The sequence below is a fragment of the Ylistrum balloti genome, unplaced genomic scaffold, assembly GCF_031769215.1.
Source record: "Ylistrum balloti isolate Yb309-2 unplaced genomic scaffold, AGI_CSIRO_Ybal_v1 Utg370838, whole genome shotgun sequence".
Taxonomy (NCBI): Eukaryota; Metazoa; Mollusca; class Bivalvia; order Pectinida; family Pectinidae; genus Ylistrum; species Ylistrum balloti.
Genome location: NW_026782483.1, coordinates 120,367 through 139,989, shown reverse-complemented (window position 1 = coordinate 139,989; position 19,623 = coordinate 120,367). Strand labels below are relative to the sequence as shown.

At 34.9% G+C, this 19,623-nt stretch overlaps 1 protein-coding gene across 1 annotated transcript; it reads left to right on the top strand.

Moving 5' to 3' along the window:
- The first annotated feature begins 4,052 nt into the window (after positions 1-4,052).
- On the top strand, positions 4,053-18,140 carry LOC132558885 (uncharacterized). Its single transcript, XM_060223503.1, has 5 exons — positions 4,053-4,537; positions 11,572-11,643; positions 12,867-12,993; positions 16,748-16,889; positions 17,910-18,140. Exons 1-5 carry the CDS (start codon positions 4,055-4,057, stop codon positions 18,043-18,045), a joined length of 960 nt encoding a protein of 319 aa, XP_060079486.1. The 5' UTR covers positions 4,053-4,054; the 3' UTR covers positions 18,046-18,140.
- Positions 18,141-19,623: the final 1,483 nt, after the last annotated feature.

The window sequence follows — 19,623 nt, the reverse complement described above, 5'->3', positions numbered from 1 at the left end:
ACGGCAGATACGTATCTCTGCTTACGGTTAATATGGTTGTTTTCTAGGAATATTCACAGCACAGGTCGAGGATGTCCGTGAGCAAATTCCGTAAAATATATTGTTCAAAGTTTATCAATAGTTCAACAACACCGTGCTTCTTTTTTGAAATATATAGTAATCGTATTGTTATTAATAAAAATAAACTTATTGTGAATGCTTTCAAAATAGCGATTTAAAAGATCGCGGCATTATTTACGCAGAAAATTGCCGCTAGAGGGCTCTAACTCTTTTCGATATTTCAGCCAATGAGAAGGCCAGGATCGGTAAATTTTGTCTGAAAGGCCGTCGCAATAGGCTGTACGTACTGAGTACGTTTAGCCTAATAATATTAAATCAAAATGACGAATCATAAAAAATACATTGGTCAGACCACGGACTTGTCTATATTTAAGTCCGTGGTCAGACAGGATATCATTGAGAATTTTAGTGTCACGGATTTACAAAACATTTTTTACGATATAGAGTGATATTTCAGATGTGAATAGCTCAAACCCGATTTTTGTTTTTAAAAAATCTAAAGTAAACAAAAGGTATTGGTCATAAAAGCTAGCGAGATCAATTAGAAAATTGAGATTTCTACTGTTTGTTTTTGGAAAGATTAATTAGGCACTTTTGGAGAAAAATGGTAATCAAACACAGCAAAGCTAATTAACTCTAACTTATACAGTATTTCTATTCAATATATTCCATAATACAATACAGAAAATGTCAATCTATACGTTATAATTAGGACGTTTCGAGACAATCATAAAATCATATTTCAAAATAGATACAAACATGCATTTTCTAGCATTTGAAACAACTAAGAAAAGGTAGAAAAACAGTCTCAAATCTTTTAATATTACTTTTCTGAATTTACCTGACATAGCTAACCTTCAAGACTTGGATGCTAGTATCGCATTTAGTATACTGTATATCAATATATTGGACTTGCGAAAAAATCACGGACTTGTTGCTCGAAAATTAAGGCCATGGTTTGATGTTGTAACAACCACGTAAAAAGGTTACAAAATAGTGTTGACTTAAGGACTGGTATTTATAAATGCAAGTCATAAAGCTTAGTGAAATTTGAAATGTACGAGTTCAATGAAATCGAGATTTGCTCTGTGTTCATATTCGAAAGAATCATTGCCACTGTAGAGGAAAAATGTCTTTTAAGAAATGAAGTGGATGATATCATTGTCCTTCTCCTTAGTGTAATGAGTTAGTTTAAGATAAAGTTAACGGTAGATGATGTAGATCCCTTCCGATCAGAATTCTTGATGAAGAGTTTTCAGTTCTTAATCTTCATATTGTTATTGCTACTGTAATAATCAATTGTTCTGTTCATTTTTGTTCAAATTCAGGATCTTCTCGCAGTTTTATTTGTTTAACTAAATCCTGTAGTGTCTTTATCATACGTCCCTGACCAAATCAGATAATTTCTTCTTTTATTGACTGTAGTAATGTGTGAAATCATATAGGACATAGAGTCAGACGGTGAGAAATTAGCACGTGAAAGAGATGGCTATAGTTCACACCTGTTTAGTAAACCACAGGGGTTCTCAGTTGGGGTTTACTGGCGTGTCCTTCGAAATAACCATATGCACTCATGTGATAAATTGTTATGTTCTTATTCAATAAGATACGGTTGAACTGAATTGTAACACTCTGATTGTATATAATAATGTCTGAAGGTGGTTATTTATTGTTTGTGATTTTGAACATGGACAGTTATGTTATCATGGATTCAAAATCGAAACAAGTCTGACATGTTAAGTATTTATCCTCTATGTAGGCTACAACACAAACCTATATAACTATGGCTGTACGGGTCTCTGTGTAAAGCAGTACCTACTAAGTTGGAAAAAATCACTCGTCCATGACTGGCCCCATTCTACCTGTGGGTTCCCGTGCCTACGACTCGATAAGCGCTAAGGGGACGCAACCCATGGTATCTCATAAGAATAGCTGCATATGTGACTGACAATGGAATTCCGGTTTTTATTTAAGACCTAAGTTAATAAATTATCATGCGAGGTTTGCGATATCCTTTTATGAAAGCTGTCTTGATCAATTTCTTTAGGAACTTGTGTTTCGTTTACCTGACAAGCAACGTTGAGTGAATACTTGGCCATGTCTTAACCTGTGAAAAGCATTTCGACCAATCAGAATACAATAAAAAATACAGTCGTACATTAAATGTATTTACCGAGGACGTCCACAACAGGATCGGTCAATTGTGGTGAAAGGTTCACCCTGCAGTGTATAAGCATGATGATTTGAAAGTTTGTGTTAAATGACATTGATACATCGATCATAAATACCAGATCAGCGATTACAGCCCGTCGGGTCTCTTGTTTCTGTGCGGTCAGTTTATACTTCATCATACTGAAAAATAAGTTTCAAATCTTGCCTATATGTTAATAAGTTATATTTGTTTGGGTAGATGTTTGATTCAATAACGATGGCACATGTTAATAGATAATTTCATATTATTAACAGCAAAAACATGTCTCGCGTCATAGCTGTCAGTACTTTCAGTACTTTGATTTTAATTTACTAATGATGTCATAAAGTTTCATGTAAGCCTTGCTCTGCTGAGTAGGGTGTGAAGAAATATATACCTCTGACATATACCTTAAACCTGACCTTGACACCTACAAATCTACAGAATGAACGATTTATGGAGATATTTTGCCATTCTTGGAAAATACCTGACGTTGCATGGTATTGTGAAGCATGGGGAAATGAACCGGGGTCAAAATACCATAACTTGTGGTAAAGTGTGAAATGACCCCCTCCCCCGAATAGGTCAAGCCACTTTATATTTTGTTTTTAAAGTTCCTTCAAACATAATAAAACTGAAAAATAACAAGGGTAGATGAAATTTAGGGTTAGACATGGTGAAGTGAACGGCGGTTCACTTTACCATGGGCTTCACTTAATCATACTACACCTGATAGTACAATACGGAAAGTCTCTGACTTTTCCGGCCTTGTGATATCAGATACCAGTACTTAGTAAGGTATACATGTAGATATGTGTCGTGCATAATAATCGTAAATTTGTTTAATAGCACACACATGACTTATGACCTTTATTAACCATCATAACAATCAGCTGGGATCGAAAAATACCAGTACCAAAGCCAAACAATGTAGGTCGCCATTATAATAGATACCATTGTACATAAGATAGATGTCGTAACCGCCGCCAAGTAAAAACAACACCACTGTGGTACATCAAGAAATAAAACAAAAACACATATTAATAATAAGTACAAATGATTGATAAAGGTAAGTAACATCTAACGTAAGGAAATGACCAATAAAACCACGTTTGATTTGTATGGAACTACTTGGACCAAAATTCCACAGATCGAAAATATATGTGGTATCGACATAAATTTGATCAATCGTTTATGACGTAAACAATATTTAGAAATTTTAATCTTTACAGATGTACGAAACATGATGAAAATACAGCTAACATGAAAACGAATAAAAAATATAACATATTGTCAGATTTTGTTTTTTTAAGTGTACCGACACATCCTGGGATTTTTTTTTTTCATATCCTGAAAGGTCACCGGAACATTAGGAACGACCTGTATTCTTTGATTAGACGTCAGACATGGAATTTGGTGGACGATCGATTTTCTAATTTGTATTTATTTTAGTCGAGCAACAGTTTACTTGCTGACACTTACAATTTAAGAAGGAGACTCCCGATTTTTTAACCCTTTTCAAGTGAATTTACTAAACTATTCTTATATCTCAACATTCCAGAATATGCCATTAGCCATCATTTCCTGTTTACTGGAGTGTAAATTCACATATTTTATTTGTGCTTTAATTTTTAAGAACTAATTCGTCCTGTAATTTTTTGTAAAAATGGCAAGTATTCAAGTAAGTGATCTTCCGGACTTTGAGGCAGCTACCGTACTGCATTTAGTATCGCCGTATAGTCGGGGTCTCAGAAACGCTATAAAGCGACCGGCTGTTTACTTTTTTGGCCTTGGAGGACAATCATGCATGTGTTCCGGTCCCATTGTAAATATTCGCTGTTAAACCGCTCACTACATGTTTTGAAGGACTCGTATGGTCATCACTCAAGTAGAACATCATTATGTGTACAAGTTACCCAATTATTTTCAACGACACCACAATATTATCATGACCTCGACTTTGGGAAGAAGAAAACGTCCACTATTTGTAGGCGTAATGGAACAGGGATTCATCTGTCAAAACACAAGATAATTCAGCTACCTGTGCGATTTTTCAATGATTTCAAAATTGACGACAATGACGAGAAAAAGCCAGTCAAATTTTCCACTCCCAGGGATCGCATACATGGCGGGAAGTACTCTGATGACAATATACTTATGCCAAGCTTTCCAGCTTATGTTTTCCCCAATCTTTTTGGAATTTATGAGAATATCATGGCTGGCTCTAGAATCAACAAAGTAGACAGTGAGCTTACAGTACTAGATTTCATGACTGCTGCTAAAAAGGTAAAAATCAAAATGTGACCAAATTACTTTACACTTATGTGTTCACTACAGTAGCTACTTTTATTATTTTTATTAAAAGACAAAGAATGAAAAGTGAACACCATGCTTTTGCTAACCATCAGTATTCTGTATTAAAAAAAATATAAGCTTTATTGATCTAAACTCAAATTTCGAAACCATGGCACATCTATCAAACTTTGTCTCATTTATTATCTGTATGTGATATGAAAAAAACCTGGTTATGCTTTTTCTTGCCTGAAATGAATTCAGGGTTCATATTTCATTAGGTTATCTGAGACAATTTCTAGGGGTGACCTAATACAATACCCTTATGTCCGGCATTGTGCATTGTAAACTTTTAACATTATAGACTCCTGAACCGATTTCAATGGAATTTTACAGAAACCTTCCATGTCTAAAGGTGCATTCAATTCGTAAATCATACGGTCTCCAACCCCCAGTGGTGGGAGAGACGGGGTCAAATTTATTGAAACCTCAAAAATCTTCTCAAATCCCAGGTATGGTAGAATCAGTTTATATAGGAAAATTACACTTTAAGATGCGGTGCGTCTGTAGGACGCTCTTTGTATATAGCCATCACCTTGATCACCTGCAACTAATTATAGCCTGGTCTGAAGTTTACGCTACAAAAAGACCCAACAGCACACATATACCTCAGCAAAGACAGTATCAAATGTGTTTTGAAATTAGTTAATGAAGTAGTTGATGCTGTTATTAAGGCTAATAGATAAAACAGAGAATGCAAAAATATTATAAGGAGTCGTGATTTGGATGACAGCTTGGAACTATTTCGTGCAGATATTATCATACTTCTTCTCTGATTGGAAGAAAAAAACTTATTATCTGCACTCTTTGATTTCTTTCCCTTCATCCATACTTTCGAAGTTTCATATCCACAAGTTATTTTGCGATAAGGATCTTAATTCCAAGACTCAACTAAAAAGATGTTGAAATATTTTTGACTTTTCTGTTGAAGATATCAGTGTTGCATATATCACAAGTTAAAAGGGTAACTAATTTCCAATATAATTGTAAAATCAAAAAGTTTTTATTTTAGTTTCATTTCAGTATATTTACCATGCATACGACAGACTTCTAAGATCAATTTTCTGACATGATTTATCACATAGACATTTGAAATATATATCACTTTTCAAAAAAGTTATGTGATTACAATAAATTAATTGAAAAGTTTGCGAACATTTTAAATATGAAACAATAAAGACCAGTGTAGAGCTTTTATCATAAATTCTGGTTCTAAGCTTAAACTCTGCTTATAAGCATGGACAGGAAAACGATTAAGAGCATGAAAGATGTATTGCTTAAAGAAAAAAAACGTTGGCAAATTACATATATGCAAACAGTCTTTAGATAACATCATAAAATATTCTGAGCTAATAAAGGTTAGCTCCTAGCTGTAGAGATTTGAATTAGGCCTATAGCCTATATTCTTCTTCATGGGTTTTACCTCCACCAATACTAATGATTCTTGTGAGGTCTATAGTGACACTTTGGTCTCTAGTCAGACAATCTACCAATAGTTCCCACAAGCCATGGTTAGAAAGGTGACCATGAGTACCCTCAACTTCTAGCATCAGGAGGACTTATCAGTTTTAAACCTAAGCTTTGTGTTTGAGAACTACAGGGTTGTAAGGTTTAGTACTCGAACAAGCTATGAACTGATGAAATGTTATTGGTCACTTTTGTGTAAAGTACTTGAAAATGATAATAATAACGAAACCCAGGTAATTGGATAAACAAGCAAGTAATTGATCAGATACTAGCCAGTTATAGTAAATGATCAGTGATGTTAAAATCTCAATCCATATTCCACGAACACAAGAAAATACTTGACTGAGTTCATAACTTTAAACCTTCAGTGGCCTATAACTGTACTTTACACTAAAAAATGTGTAAATTTCAGAGTCACACTGTGACTGGGCTTGTCATTGCCTCTCCAATCACACTGGCACCAAAATGTTCACATGAAAATTTTGTCATGGCTATATTTTGAAGATATGTATTTTTAGGTCACCTGAGCCTAAGGTTCATGGTGACCTATTGCCATCATGATTTGTCTGTCGTGTAAGGTTAACTTTTCACATATTTGACTTATTCTCAAGAACCACTGAATGGGTTTTGACCAAACTTGGCAAAAAGCATCCCCATGAGAAGCCGCTTCTGGTTTGCGAAGAAAAAGGGTGTGGCCCCAATAGGGGCCGCAGGAGTGGGGAAAGGGGGGGTAAAATTAGGTAAATCTTTAAAATTCTTCTCATCATGAACCAACACTCAGATTGAATTCATATTTGATATTTAGGGTCCTTATGGCAAGGTCTACAAAGTTTGCAAATGAAAAAAAATCGGGTCAAAAACGGCCCCACTAGGGGGTGCTCAAAAGGGTCGAAAATTCAACTTTGACTGATTTCAACGAAATTTGGCAGACAGCATCCCTTAGTGAAGGACATATGAAATTAAGTTGAAAAAAGTGATAATGTCCCCTTTGGGGCCCATAAGGGGTGTAAAAGGGGTCATATGTAAAAATCTTCTTTAAATGACCTTCTCAAGAACCAGTGGATGGATTTTGACCAAACTTGGCACAAAGCATCCCAATGGGAAGCCGCTTCAAGTTGGTAAAAGAAAAGGGTGTGGCTTTAATAGGGGCTACAGGAGGGGGCAAAAAGGGGTAAAATTAGGTAAATTTTAAAAATCATCTTCTTATGAACCAAGTATCATATTTTCCTAAAATTAAAAATTAATGGTTCTTAGAGCAAGGTCTACAAAGTTTGCGAATTAGAAAAAAATTGGGTCATAAACAGGCCCTCCAGGGGGCACTAAAAAGGGGTCTAATTCAAAGTTGACGGATTTCAATTAAATTTAGTATATAGGGTCCCCTAGTGAAAAACATGTGACTTTGAGTTGAAAAAAAGTGTCAAAAAAAGGGGTCAATTAGATTTTTTTTTGAAAATGGGTTCTAATGGCATTGACCATGTTTTGGGGTTACAACCACACTAAGCACAAAGAATCTGTGTAATAAGACACATTTAGTTTGAGGGAAAAAAAGTAATGGCTGCAATAGGGGCCCTAGGTGGGGGTAAAAAAGGAGTTAAATTAGGTAAAATAAGCTTCTTTAAGTTTACAATAAAAAGGTGTGGCCTCAATGGGGGCATATTTAAGGGGCAGAAAGGGGTAGAATTTGTTAAATCTTAGCAAATCTTGTTGTCCTGAACCAAAAGTGTAACTTCATATAGATGATCTTTAGGGAATGGACTGCAAAGTTTGTGAGAATAAAAATAACTGGTCCAAAATCAGCCCTTCTGATATTTGTTACAAATATATCTTTAATAAAGACATGTTGTGTGTTTATGACAACCATATAGGTGAGAAAAAATGTGTAGCCAGATCTTTCATCAAACTCGGATCTTATTATTTGCCGAACCTTCTATGTTCTGAGCTACATGTATAATATGGTTCAATACCTGTGGTAACACTACATTTCTCAGCCTTGATACATATATATATTCCTGTCTCAGAAGTACCACAAGATGTTTTCACATTGTTTTATGTGAGGTTTTTTTAGTTGGATGCCTTATTGTATTAGGCAAGGAAAAGATTGTGGATAGACTTGAAATTGATCTGATTTTTTGAATACTTTAGCTATACATGTATCTACTAAACTATTTCAACTTGTAAATGAAAACATGATTTGCTTTATATAAATGTGCAACCCTGGCCTCTGTTTGGCTAAGACATTTTGGAGTTCCTCTCAAGAACCACTGAGTGGATCATGTTCAAACTTGGTACAGATGTTTTACACGGTCCTGCACAAGTGTTGTTACATTTTTGCACCATTTTAAAATCCCCAGATTATTGACATATATTCCTCAGGTGACCGTTAAGGCCCCTTGGGCCTCTTGTTGAGTGTTACCAATCACTAAATATCATATGCCATTCCATACTGATTAACCGCTTTCTTTATTTTTATAATATACATCATACACAGCATCTTTGAGTGTCCTCAACACTTTGATTGAACATAATTTAAGACAAGGTCAGGTCTATGTATTGAGTAATACTCCTAATATGCTACTATGTACACACAGTCCCGACTGAGTGAAATGACTCCAGGCATTTCAGTTGTAGGCATTATTCCCAACACACTTAAAAAATATTAAATTGTAATGAGAAACCAGCTTGAACCAACATCATTGTTCCAGCATAAGGTATATACTTAGGTGGAAACTATGCAAATATGCTATGTTGACACTGACTATATTTAGATCGTCCAGATGTAACTTACAAGTACACATTTTAGCAACATCCAGGATTTAAAATGTAGGTCCAATATATAGGTATACATAACTAGATAATATCATGTTTACAAATGACAGGTTATAAACACCTGTATAGATTTCGGATGTCCTATGATCCAATCTCCTTATATCGTATATTATGATGTAATCCCCATAGCCTCGACTCATGTACAGACCTTTCATACTGGTGTTTCTTCTGAGCAGTTTGTTTGGATGCCTCAGTCTGGACTGCTTTATAAGCACACTCCATCCTTTTCCGCAATTTGCTAACATAGGAGGAGTGGTCCCCTGCTCCCTGCTGACCAGGGTCAGCACCAAAAAAGCATCTACCGATAACCGAGGGTGCCATCGAACATGAGATAGTGGGATGAAAAGCTGGTGGCGCCGCTCTTAGTGGTGTTATATGCCTGAACCAGTGATGCTATGTAAGACTTCCAGTCCGTTTTTCTCTCATCCTCTATAAGGTAGCAAACATACCCAGGAGAGTTCTATTGAACCAGTCAATCGAGCCATTTCCCGCAGGGTGGTAAGAAGTAGTCCTGGTCGTTTTGACCCCTGCTAGCTTGCAGAGCTCTATAATCACTTTGGACTCCAAGTTACAAAACAATTTGGTGTAATTTTGTGATTTTTATATCAGAAATCATTAAAATCTTTGTTTAGATCAAGATGAAGAAATGTCAATCGGATCAATAATGTGTAAAAATCCTCAAATAATGCAAAATAAACACAAGGAAAAAAGTTATATATATGTTATTTTTGTGGTTTATAAAAAAGCATGTTTTCTCAATTAGCTGTGATGGCAATGATGATGATGGTGTCAACGTGATGATAATGAGTATTGTTTAGTGGATTGATAGTGAGCGTTTGAAACGTCTTTGTGGATATTTATTTATATTATATAGAATCTTCAAAAATTAAAAAAATATGTGAAAAAAAATTAGTTTTCAAAAGATATTGAATAATCTTCAAAAATATAAAAAATATGTGAAAAAAAAAATTCAAAATTATCAGAAGATATTGAATAAAATTTTATTCTGTCCACTGAAAAGGTACAGATCTGTGATAAAAAGGATGAAGTCACTGCAATAGTATACGCACAGCAAGGTTCCTGGAGTGTATCTCAGACAATCGACATGCTAGGAAACAGGAACAACATGTACATGAGAAAGTTGTATATTGTATAATTACTGGTTTTTGGGGGCAAATCTCCCTTTCTTTTTCATGTATTAACCATCAAACTCAATTTCAGAATGTGTACTATTTAAGTCTTGAACCTGGTTTGATGGTGCAGTGGTTCAGGGTTCAATTCCCCAAATGGATGTGAAAATGTATTGGGTCACCTGCCTGGCCGCGTAGGGTTTCCCCGGATACTCCAATTTCATTCCACAGTAAGACCCAAGCGTGCTGACATTCGGGCCAGCAAGAGTGATTAATATAGGCTGTTTCACAATTGTTGTAAAGTAAATAAAGTTTATTTATAACTTGGACCTGACCATTGATTTTTAGGTCATCTGACCCGAAGGGTCTGTAGCATGCTTGGTGCTAGGGCTACCAAGTTTGTTGATATGAATGACCTTGACCTGCTTTCAAGGTCACAGGGGTCAAATAGCTTTAAACCTCTTAACAATTACTCAGTAACTAAATGGCAATGGAAACTGGTATAAGGTCTGTAGCATGACAGGATGAAGGGCTACCAAGTTTCTTAATATGAGTTACCTTCCTACTTTCAAGGTCACAGGAGCTTAAACGATTTCTTCTCAACAATCAAAAAGCACAGGGTGCTGATATTAGGCCTGTAGCATGCTTTTTAGATAAACAATATGTCTGGAGTAATGGCATTTGTGTAATGCATATATAAAGAATATGATTTCAAGTTTGCAGAAAATTTCTATGAACCTTCTATACAAGCTGTAGTGTAGTTTAGCAATTAATTTTAAACCTTTTTGGCTTCTTTCATATACAGTTAGATGACCCTAAAGGCTGCTTGGCCTCTTGTTTGAGGATATTTTTTAAAAGTAAGTCCAGAACACTGATAACAAAATTTCCGTGTTTCCCCATAAATAGTATAGCATGATCTCAAAGTTGGAGTGAGTCCGACAGGAATAGCATGAGTCCAGGACTCAAATATTGGAGTCCGGGAAATCACTGCTGGAACTTCTAACTCAATGTATTATAGAACATAGCTTGGACTCTGATTCCTGAACAGTCAATCAAACATTGGAAATAGGTAATTCATTATTATACAGTTTGACATATAATAAAATGTCACCCTGACAAATCTCTACTTGACCTTGACTCTAGATATTTTAAAAACCTGTCTGATACAGGTTTCCAGAGCATACCTTGCCTATTTCTTCATTCATGGACTAGACATTTTATGTGAATGTATAGTATTATATCTGGTATATGTAAGAACTCAACTTGAATGAGGGGGTGAAAAAATGACATTTTTGTTTTATTAATGACAAAGAAATCTGAAGACCTACTCAAAGTGAATTAAATATCTTTGATTATATTTAATAAAGGTAGAATTCAATCACAACATACCCAAGCGTTACCAATTAGTGGGGAATTTATTATGGTCGACTAGTTTCGCCTCTAGGGTGAGCTTATATTTTATATAAAAAGACATTTGCAATAGATGAATTTTCAGTAAGATTGTTTGTAAGGTTTTATCATTTGCTGTATTTTTACTTTTTCCAGGCTGTGTTTGTAATAGCAAATCTACTGTCCAGTGGAAAGGTTGATGAAATAGAAAGTTTAACAACACCAAAGGTAAGAACATATTTTTAGGCAATGTGTCCTGCTTTTTTTTTCAGAAGTCTGATTATGGAACCTTGTCCTCCCATCAGTCAGGGTTGAATGATTTGCTATAAATTCACAGTCCCATTAAGTGTCTTATATGTACAATGTGGTAACTCCCCAGGAAAAGGAACTGGACAAGTTTTACATATAAAGCAATATATAAAGGTTTCCTGTTAAACATGACATATATTTCACAAATATGACAGAATATCTATGATTTTTACGAGTGTGAAGGACAAGTGACAGGTAAAATATATATGATATTTCAGGAGAAACACTTAAGTTTTCATTTTATTACTTTTTAAATTAAAAAAAAATAGAAGAAAGCCAATCTGAACGTGAAACTGGAAATTGTTTGCAGACCATTTATCAACTTCTCACCCGTATCTAACATAATTGGAAGGCTATGCTTTATATTATCAATTAGGGGTTTGTTAGGCATAAAACTAAGCATGTTTTTCATGTTCATTTAACTTCATACTGAAAATTTTCATAGAGTACTGAAATACTGTTGCACAATAACAGATTTCTTAAAATACTTACAAATTCCTTTGTAACCTAGAAATAGGGCCAAAGTCTTTAATTTGAACAGAGGTGATAACTATTAAAGTCTAAATATTGCCACTTTGTGTCTCTTGTTTATTGAGAAGCTGTCATTTATAGAATTAGTATTTTTTGTATAGAATTTAATTCTTTGACCTTGAAAATGGGTCATTATGACAGTAAGTTCTCCTGATAAAGTGATTTACCAGGCAAATGGCAGAAGGTTGAAAATTTGATAAGAAGAAACCCTGATGGTAAAAAACAATAAGAATATTAAAAATCAAATAAACTGGTATGAAAAAAAGTTTGAGAAATAAAAGTGCATTCTTTGATGTTGTTCAATTCGATGTTACACTTGACAACAACACAACAACATTTTGAATTAGCAGGTAACTTCATTAGATGGTATGCTACCATTTTCTGCTGGTAAGAGTAACTTACAAAACTTTTATTACAAATAAGAGAACCTGAAATGTAGAAAAAAAAACCTATTCTAAACGGGCTTCATTTGTGTCAGAACAGGAAAGTCATTTTCAGTGATGTGACTGGAAAGCACCACTTTGACGGGTCAAAATCTGGTAAAATAAGAACTGTATGGTTGTGTTGTTTGATACTAAATTATCAATTTCATGGCAAAATTTATATTTCAGGCCTTCCAAGAGATCAAGAAGAACTTTCCCAAGATACCTGAAACTCACCTGAAGGCCCTAGAACAGGAGGAGACCATGATCCTTATACCTTTACGCCACATACACCGTGTAAGATTGAATCACAAAGGTATCATTTTCTATATTAAAAGATAGATGACATTATCAACTAATGATATTTTTATACCCCCCGCAACGAAGTTAGAGGGGGTATACTGGAATCAGGCTGTCCGTCCGTCCGTCCATCTGTCCGTCTGTCTGTCTGTCTGTAGACACATATTGTCCAGCTAACTCTTCCTAAACCTGTAAACAGATTTTGATGAAACTTTTACAGGAACATTAAGGATAATGTGTAGATATGCATGCCCCTTTCTTTTTTTGAAAATTTTGGTTGCCATGGTAACTGGTCACTATAAACAAGTTTTCTAATAAATGTCCATAACTCCTCAGTTATTTGACCGATTGTATTCAAACTTAGTAAAAAGATGTAATTCAGTAAGGCCAATAATTGGACATATTAGACGTTTCCCATATTGTTACCGCGGAAACACAATCCTGGCTTCTGATTGGTCAAAATTTAGATATTGTCCAATTTTGACCAAATTTGGTATATAGGGTTATTAGGGGATGCCAAACATTATAAAATAGGTTTCGTTGCCATGACAAACATGAGTGTTTAGTGTAGATCAAGAACATAACGGCAGACATTTTTCAGTTAAACAAATTTGCCATCATTGGTCAAAAAGTTATTAAATATTGCAGATTTTAACGGTTTCTCGGCATGAAGAAGAAGATGCAGGCACATGCAGAATATGTCAATTACTCTCAGAATAACACTTTAACTTATCCATTAACTCGTTGCAGTGTGCGGGGGGGTATTGGTCAGCCATCTAGGCGACAGTTCTAGTTCCAACTCCGTGACTAGCTGTAATCTAAGTTCATGTGATTCCTGATAAAATGGTTGACCTGACATCTAAAATTTAAACATGGAAAAATCTGAATGAATGGTGCTGATTTCTGAACAAAGTATATCACATCTATTGTAATGACCTCTATATGGATATATGTTAGAGTTATTGAGCTTGGAATTGTGTAACGTCACAAATAGCAGATACCATATACTATTTTTAGCAGATAGTGAGCCACATTTTATGTACCCTAAGGGAGTTACAGACGAAATTATTTGTCCTGATGAGCCCGGGAGGGCATAACCATTTGACAAGTACCTATTATTACATGTCCACTTCCTTGGCTGTTGTGATATCCTTACCTGATCTTTTATAAAAGGTTTCCAACCTTTATTGAAAAGAGAAAGTGTACCTCCATCAATTTTTGTAATGTAAGTTGGCAGAGTTGGAATTGTCTCTTTTCATGGAAATAAGATAGAAATATCATTTAATACAGGTATTGTAAAACACAATGCTCTAAAAACTTTGGACACATATTGTGCTTACATGCTGCGCACACACGCAGGAAACAGCATTGTGCGAGCAACTGTACAATAGGATTTATTTATATTATATAGAATTTTTATGTTTATCTTTATGCTGTTTTGTATGGTTGGGTAAAAATGGTTGGCTATTATTACGGATTGAAACTCAAATGGAAAATTTGTGAATTGTAAATTACTAAACAGCAATCACAGGAATATTAGAATTGATTGGTAATAATAAAATTCATTTTAATTTGACAGTTCTCAAAATAACATTGGACATGCATTAATTAGTCTTGTATAGAAACAGCAAGTAAGTGGTGAGTAGTGGTGCCTCATGCAACAAAATTTTACCTGTATACAGGTATATGGGTGACAGGTCCAGAACTGTACCAACTGGGTCATATGTGTAACAATCACAACACTTACGATTTACCTGTATACAGGTATATACGTGACGGGTCCAGAACTGTACCAACTGGGTCGTCTGTGTAACAATCACAACACTTAGGATTTACCCGTATACAGGTATATACGTGACAGGTCCAGAACTGTACCAACTGGGTCGTCTGTGTAACAATCACAACACTTAGGATTTACCTGTATACAGGTATATACGTGACAGGTCCAGAACTGTATCAACTGGGTCGTCTGTGTAACAATCACAACACTTAGGATTTACCTGAGCATGTATATTTTTTGTTTACCAAATGAATGAAAAATGAGAATAATGCAGATGTAATAAATGTGTATTATCCTGAAAAGGCTCTACAATAGTGTATTATCCTGTAAATCCTTTACACATGTGTATTTTCCTAACAAGGCTCTATACACATGTGTATTATCCTTAAAAGGCTCTACACTAGTGTATTATCCTGTAAACCCTTTACACATGTGTATTATCCTATCAAGGCTCTACACACATGTGTATTATCCTAACAAGGCTTTATGCACATTTGTATTATCCTGTAAACCCTTTACACATGTGTATTATCCTAAAAAGCCCTGTACACATGTGTATTATCCACACAAGGCTCTATACACATGTGTATTATCCTAAAAAGACCTATACACATGTGTATTATCCTGTAAACCCTTTACACATGTGTATTATCCTAAAAAGCCCTGTACACATGTGTATTATCCACACAAGGCTCTATACACATGTGTATTATCCTAAAAAGACCTATACACATGTGTATTATCCTGAAAAACCAGGTACACATGTGTTTTATCATAAAAAGGCCCTTTACACTTGTGTACTATCCTAAAAATGCCAAATACACATGTGCTTTATCAGTTTTCTGATACTTTTAAGTTTGAATGTTTGTTTATGTTGCTGGGTTTGATCAGCCGGGGCCATTTTGGTGCAAGGTCTCCATGTAGCTGGTGACCATGGCTCTACACACAGAATACCTGTAAATGCTATCTAGAACAATTGGTATAAGACATCTTGCCAAATCGGTAAATGTTTCTTAGTTTTTAAGGGAGTTTTGAACCATGCACCTCAGATATTCTGAGGCTATGTTTGTAACCACTGAACTATTGCACTCCACCTCACCCGCAATGGGTAAGGCTCTCAAGCTGTGTTTCATATATATGCATTTTATACTTAGTTTATGTGGCAGGCATTGTCTACTAGGTATACCTATACTCACACCTGGGTATTCAGTGTATTTACCTGTAGCAACATTAGATATTATGGTGTATTTGAAAGGTCTGTGTAACATTTCAAATTCAAATATTAGTTAGAGATTTAGGTTTCATCTTTAAGTAACTTAGCACCAAATGATTGTAATATCTTTAATTTTTAGATTGTTAACCAAACATCTGGGCATTAATTATCCAATTATTTGAGTTTTTAGCCCAAATTGTGCTTTGTCCAATTTGGATTTATAAGAAAAACAAGATGGCTGACAGGTGGCAGTCTTGGATTTTGACAAGAGATTTGTTGTCACTATTTTTTTACAAAATAATTGATTGATTTTTCTCGTACATTTTATTTCACAACTAGTTCCCAATAGATGCTTGTTTTTCATTAATTCTCAGATCAATAAAAGTTGGGTGAGGGGCATCCATCTTGGATTTTATTGCTATTTCTTGAAAAGTACTGGTTGGATCATTCCTAAATTCTGCTAATTTTGTAGGGTCCACTTTAGCTTGGTCATGCATTGTCTGTTTTGGATCAAATCAGATAAAACAAAATGCTTACAGGCAACCATATTGGATTTTACTTTTAAAGATAAACCAATCACAAACATGAGGAATGAAGACAGATGATGTGTTGTTGGGCACCACATGACTATGTAAAGTGGATAACTTGTACTTTTTCTTTGTTGATTCGTTGATTTTTTATGGATTTAATTATTTTGAGATGTGATCGGATATTTATTATGTGGGAAAGGGTTAGCATGGGTATTTACTCAGCTTAAAATTCCTGTTTTCTTTGAAGCCATGCCAAATGAAGCAGAGTCAGAGGAAGCAGCACTGGAGATTGTGGTGCTTTTTGAAGGATACATGAGGGAAAGTGTTGATGAAGAGCCAAAAGTGTTCGTCAGTTTGAAAGGTCGCAGCAGATTCTGTTGTACTGCAAGGTAATTATATTATAACAGACTGATGAAGTTGTCTCCCTTGAGATGTTGTTTGCCAGTACTTTACATGTATACATAACCTCTCATTTAAAGACGAGTCTGCTTGGAACCATTACAGATAGTGAAAGTATCCCGCTGAAAGACTTCCTGTTAATACACAAGTTTGTCTTTTCAGCATTGCTCGGCCACCTGTAAAAAGCTGTAGAAAATTAGAATTTTAGGTTATCCTAATTACAGATTTTATATGCCTATCAAAAAAATTGACAGGATATGTTGATAGAATTGTCCATATTTGGAGAGTCCTAGCCATTGTTGCTATTAAGATCACATTTTTGCAATGTCTGGTGTCACTGTGTGACTTCTTCTAAAAAACCCCTGATCTGATTTCATTGAAATTTCACAAAAAATCTTCTCTGGTCAAGGAGGAACCAAAATAGTGAATTTTACAGTTCCCACCCACAAAGGCCTGAGGGACGGGGCCAAATGATCAAATTGTATCATATTCAAAAGTCTTTTTCTCAGCACCCAGATACAGAGAAATCAAATGCTGTTCATGAATGGAAACCTGTTCAGGTGTTTTTCCAAACTTGTGAATTTCATGGCCCTAGGATCTAACATTTAAAAATTAAAAATTGACTTTATTTCATGTAGGAAAATTACATTTTTGAGCATAATTTGTTTATCTTCTATTGGAAAGAGTGCATGCTTGGTTACAATTGTTACTATAGAATGACAGATTGATGATATGTACATACTGACCTTGGCTGACCCCTAGAGGCTGATGGGTGGGGCCAAAAAATGGATCAAATTGACTGAAATTTCCAATTTAATACACAGATAATTAGAACTCAATACTCTTCATAGATGGATATAGTTGTAGAGAAAAATGTTAGTTAGGGTTAGGGACCATAGCTTTCGAAGATTTTGAAATATTGAAAAAATTTTATAGCTCTGTTTGTATTTCTGTCTTGAATTATATTGTTTTCAATATTTCTAAATAAATATTTCTTTAATTGTTTGTAGGTTTGAACGTGATTACCGCAAAGATTTGGACAACTCAACATGGGAAGGCTCATCTGCATGGAAAGTATCTGGAATTTCTTACCTAATCCGGACAGTAGATGATGTAAAGGAAGAAGTAAAGGACTATGCTATTTAAACTTTAAATTAAAGTTGATGACAATTTTATATTTGTATCATGTCTTTAACTATTCGTTATTTGAGAAGTCAATAAAAGACAAGATGTTTGTTTTTTGAATGTTTAGATCTTCCTATTTCACCTAGCCTGAAACTCCAAGTGAGTCTGTGACATGACAGAGGTCAGCCCTCAGCCCAACAGTCAACTTTAAGTATAAAAAATTCCTAGGTATCTATGAAGATTACATTTGGTCAAAATTTGTCTATTTAGATGACAAGAACTAAACTTTGTGTTAAAGATAGGTCTTGACCCGAGGACCTTGAAAGATGGAATCCAATATGGTAGTTAGTGTTTTACCTTCAAATCACAATTCTGTCCAGCTGAAGGTTTCCCCATCCAAATATACACGGATTAACAACATCCATTAGTGAAGGTGTAACAATTTTGTAAAGACATGGGTCAGGTTTCTTTAGGAGAAAGAGGGGCTAGTTCTTTAAGTCCTTCTGTTATGATGAAGTTGATTTGATGATGATTTGGTATAAAGCATCATTAGGGAAACGGGAACCAATTTCATTATGAAAAGAAACTGCTGTACAATGTATTGTGATAGAATACCACAAATAAGCTGTGAATTGTTCAATATAAAAGAGGTATGGCGTGCAACAGCCTGAACGTGGCTGACAATAAAGAGGAAAAAAATCATTTTCAATTTCAATGGATGTGGATAGATATACCAGAAAAATATACACTAAAACATAGTGGTATCTCTTACTTCAAATACAATTTTGGCACACAGTGCACACGGGTACCAACTTTAAAACATTTGACCAAATCCAGTATTATCTGATGTAGCTGAAATCCTACCCTCAAAAATTGGTACAAGCGTGTGTGGATAACGACAAAAATGAAAAATCAAAAGTTTTTTTACTTAATCTTCCAGTTTTGAATTGACGACTGAAATTTTGATGATTTGTTTATCTGTGTCTAGCACTGACGGTTAGACGTTATATTAGCATTAGCAGTGTTCTTACTAGGTCACATGTTCAATCTCGTCTACCAATATCATGGGATTTTTTGGCTTTTGTTTTAGTACACATTTTGAATCAACTAATTCTTGTGGCGAGTATCCCTTCAAATTTATACATGTATGCCTAGCAGAAATAACTGACCAAAACCCAACCTTTTATCTTTGGTGATAAAAAATGCAGTCAATGAGCTACATGATAGCACTAGTGACAACAGCCCCACTTAATACTGATGTAGACATGGAAGTCATATCAATGTTCAATGTACCTCCAGGATTATAAAAGGTCATATAATAAGCAGTAACCAGGAATCAAATTAATCTGCTAGATTGCTTTTTTGTACATTTTCACCACTGACACCTCTATTTGCAGACATATATGTTCTATATTTAAACAGAGTGACGCTGAATGCAGTTTACCTGTTGTCATTAGTCAGATATTTCTACATCAACCAAGGCAATGAACTTATATTTGTGGTTTTCATTTGGTTTCAGTTTTCAATCCAAAAGGAAAGTTGTTTAGAAACAGGCAGATTTTAACTTAATAGATGTTTATAGTGTACACTCCTCAGCCT

Bases quoted from the DNA above. Each gene is read 5' to 3' on its own strand.
- LOC132558885 (XM_060223503.1), top strand. From the start codon at position 4,055: ATGCATGTGTTCCGGTCCCATTGTAAATATTCGCTGTTAAACCGCTCA. The intron at 4,538-11,571 runs GTAAAAATCAAA...TACTTTTTCCAG, and splicing joins TCATGACTGCTGCTAAAAAG to GCTGTGTTTGTAATAGCAAA. The intron at 16,890-17,909 runs GTAATTATATTA...AATTGTTTGTAG, and splicing joins AGATTCTGTTGTACTGCAAG to GTTTGAACGTGATTACCGCA.